The sequence below is a fragment of the Octopus bimaculoides genome, chromosome 2 (genome assembly GCF_001194135.2).
Source record: "Octopus bimaculoides isolate UCB-OBI-ISO-001 chromosome 2, ASM119413v2, whole genome shotgun sequence".
In the NCBI taxonomy this organism is placed as follows: Eukaryota; Metazoa; Mollusca; class Cephalopoda; order Octopoda; family Octopodidae; genus Octopus; species Octopus bimaculoides.
Window position 1 is genome coordinate 144,038,533 of NC_068982.1, and position 2,506 is coordinate 144,041,038.

General features: G+C 39.1%; 1 protein-coding gene across 3 annotated transcripts in view; it reads left to right on the plus strand.

Moving 5' to 3' along the window:
- Positions 1-2,506, plus strand: part of LOC106875158 (probable ATP-dependent RNA helicase DHX34) — a 50,217-nt gene that overhangs the window by 35,258 nt on the left and 12,453 nt on the right. For all 3 annotated transcript variants that reach the window (XM_014923177.2, XM_014923178.2, XM_014923179.2), the window contains one exon: positions 203-304. In XM_014923177.2, coding sequence (XP_014778663.1) covers positions 203-304 — 102 coding nt within the window. The remainder of the gene's footprint in view (positions 1-202; positions 305-2,506) is intronic.

The following is a 2,506-nucleotide window of genomic DNA, read 5'->3' on the forward strand; positions in this document are numbered from 1 at the left end:
TAATTATAATAATTATTACCTTTGATGGTTTTTATTCCCATGCTGGCCACTTGATAAAATCGATATTTTAAATATTGGTCTTATCCTCATTTATATATATAAAGATATGAAGTAAAATACATATATTTTTATTATTCATAAATTTATATAACTTTTTTTCTAATAATTACAATGTTTATTATTTCTGAAATGGTCTTCACAGGAGATCACCATATTGGCAAGCAGTGATGAAGATAAAGGCAATACAGTGCAGGACATCAAAGATTTGGAATTTCGAGTAACACAGGATCTTAACCAGTTGCAGGTAAATTTGACTGTGATGTGTGTGTGCATGTGCATGCGTATGTGTGTGCATGTGTGTGTGTGTGTGTATGTGTACTGATGCATTACTTTTTCAAATTTCTTATATGTTTTCACACTGCTTCCTTTGCCCTCTTAACGTGTGCTTTCCTTCGTTTGGTTGGGAGTAAAACAGTTGTTTGGACAGCGAATGCTCTGCCATCCTCATAGCATGACCAGCTCATCAAAGTTGATGTTGTTAACCATGTTTCTTATTTCTTTAGTGCCTACAAGGGCCTAAACATTGAGGGGACAAACAAGGACAGACAAAAGGATTAAGTTGATTACATCGACCCCAGTGCATAACTGGTACTTAATTTATTGACCTTCAAAGGATGAAAGGCAACGTCGACCTCGGTGGAATTTGAACTCAGAACATAATGGCAGATGAAATACCGCTAAGCATTTCACCCGGCATGCTAACGTTTCTGCCAGCTCGCTCGCCGCTAACCATGTTTCTACTACAGGAAATATCAGCTTGGTCAAGCATGCTGACATTTCTCCATCTATTCTGCTGCTCAGTATGCATGATTTTCATCAGACATCTTTGGTGATAATATTTCGAATTTATGAAGATATTACCTATAAGGTGACCAGGTTTCAAAACATATAAAAGTGTGAATGCAACAACTACACTATATCCCATATATTTGGTTGTTTGTGTCAGAGCATGATCCTCACATATCTCCTCATCTTTATCTAAATTTTGTGATAGGTAACAGGCCAGATAAGGAAATGCTCTATACTTTTCACCACTTGTTCTTGTACCCAAATAGTTGGACCAGCTTCTTACTTAGCGGGTGTTTGTTGATGCAAGACTTTTATTTTATTTTATCTATTTTGAGAGTTTGATTCATGCTCTCATATATTTCAATGAAAATACCAGTAACTGTCAATAGTTCTGCTTAAGTCTCAATTACCGCAACATCATCTGCATACTGGAGTTCAGTTTCCAATGTGACCCATGCCAGCATGGAAAATGGGACGTTAAACAATGATTCATCATCATCATCATCACATAACATTTGTTTTCCATGCTGGCATGGGTTGAATGGTTTGACAGGAGCTGGGCAGTTGGAGAGCTACCCAGGTTCCAGTTGTCTGTTTTGGTATGGTTTCTATGGTTGGATGCCCTTCCTAATGCCAACCACTTTACAGAGTGTACTGGGTGCTTTATACGTATAACCAGCTCAGACATTTTTACATAACACTGACATGGGTGCTTTTATATGGCACTGGCACTGGTATGGTTGCCCTTACATGGCACTGGCACAAGTGCTTTTTACATGACACCTGCACCTGCAAGGTCCTCTCAACTGAGAGAAAGATGTAGAAGACATGCTTTTATGTATGGACAGCCACAGTTTTACTTAGCTTGACATATCTGCTTAAGCACAGCACACCACCAGAAGTCTCAGTCCCTTGTCATCTCCTCTGTGAGGTCCAACATCTGATTGTGGGTTCTAATATACCCCCAAGCCAACTAATATCTTTTGAGTAAATCTGGTTGAGGGAAACTGCAAGAAACCTCTCGTGTGTGTGTGTGTGACTGTTGAAATTCCATACTTGTCGCCACTTGAGTGAAATGGTGAGGTTGACATTCCTTGTTGACATTATGACTGGTTGTTCTGTGCTTTTGAAGACTTGTGGCAACTTTTAAGTCAGATGAAAAGGCATCTGACTGTAAAACATTATCTCAGAAAACCCACCCATGCCAGCATGGAAAAGAAAATGTAAGCTGTTGATGGTGCTCATCATCACAGGCAGGGATGGAGTACCAGAGGAATGTAGTTAATGTAGTTCTAGTTAGAAACGATTGGGCTGGTCATTTAGCAGAAGATTCATGAAATGAAACAAATAGAGAGAAGTAAAAACATGAAGTCCAGTAAAGAAATATACAGTCAACAAGTTTAAAGGAGTTGCTGTTGAAACAGAAGAGACAGAGGAAGCATCTTGCTCAAAAATAAATGAGCGGTGAGTGAAAGTTTGCAGACATCTTTGTTATATTTTCTGTTTTGGTTGCTGATCAGAATATGTTTCTAAATACTGAGTGTACATAGGCATAGGAGTGGCTGTGTGGTAAGTAGCTTGCTTAAGAACCACATGGTTCTGGGTTCAGTCCCACTGCGTGGCACCTTGGGCAAGTGTCTTCTACTATAGCCTTGGG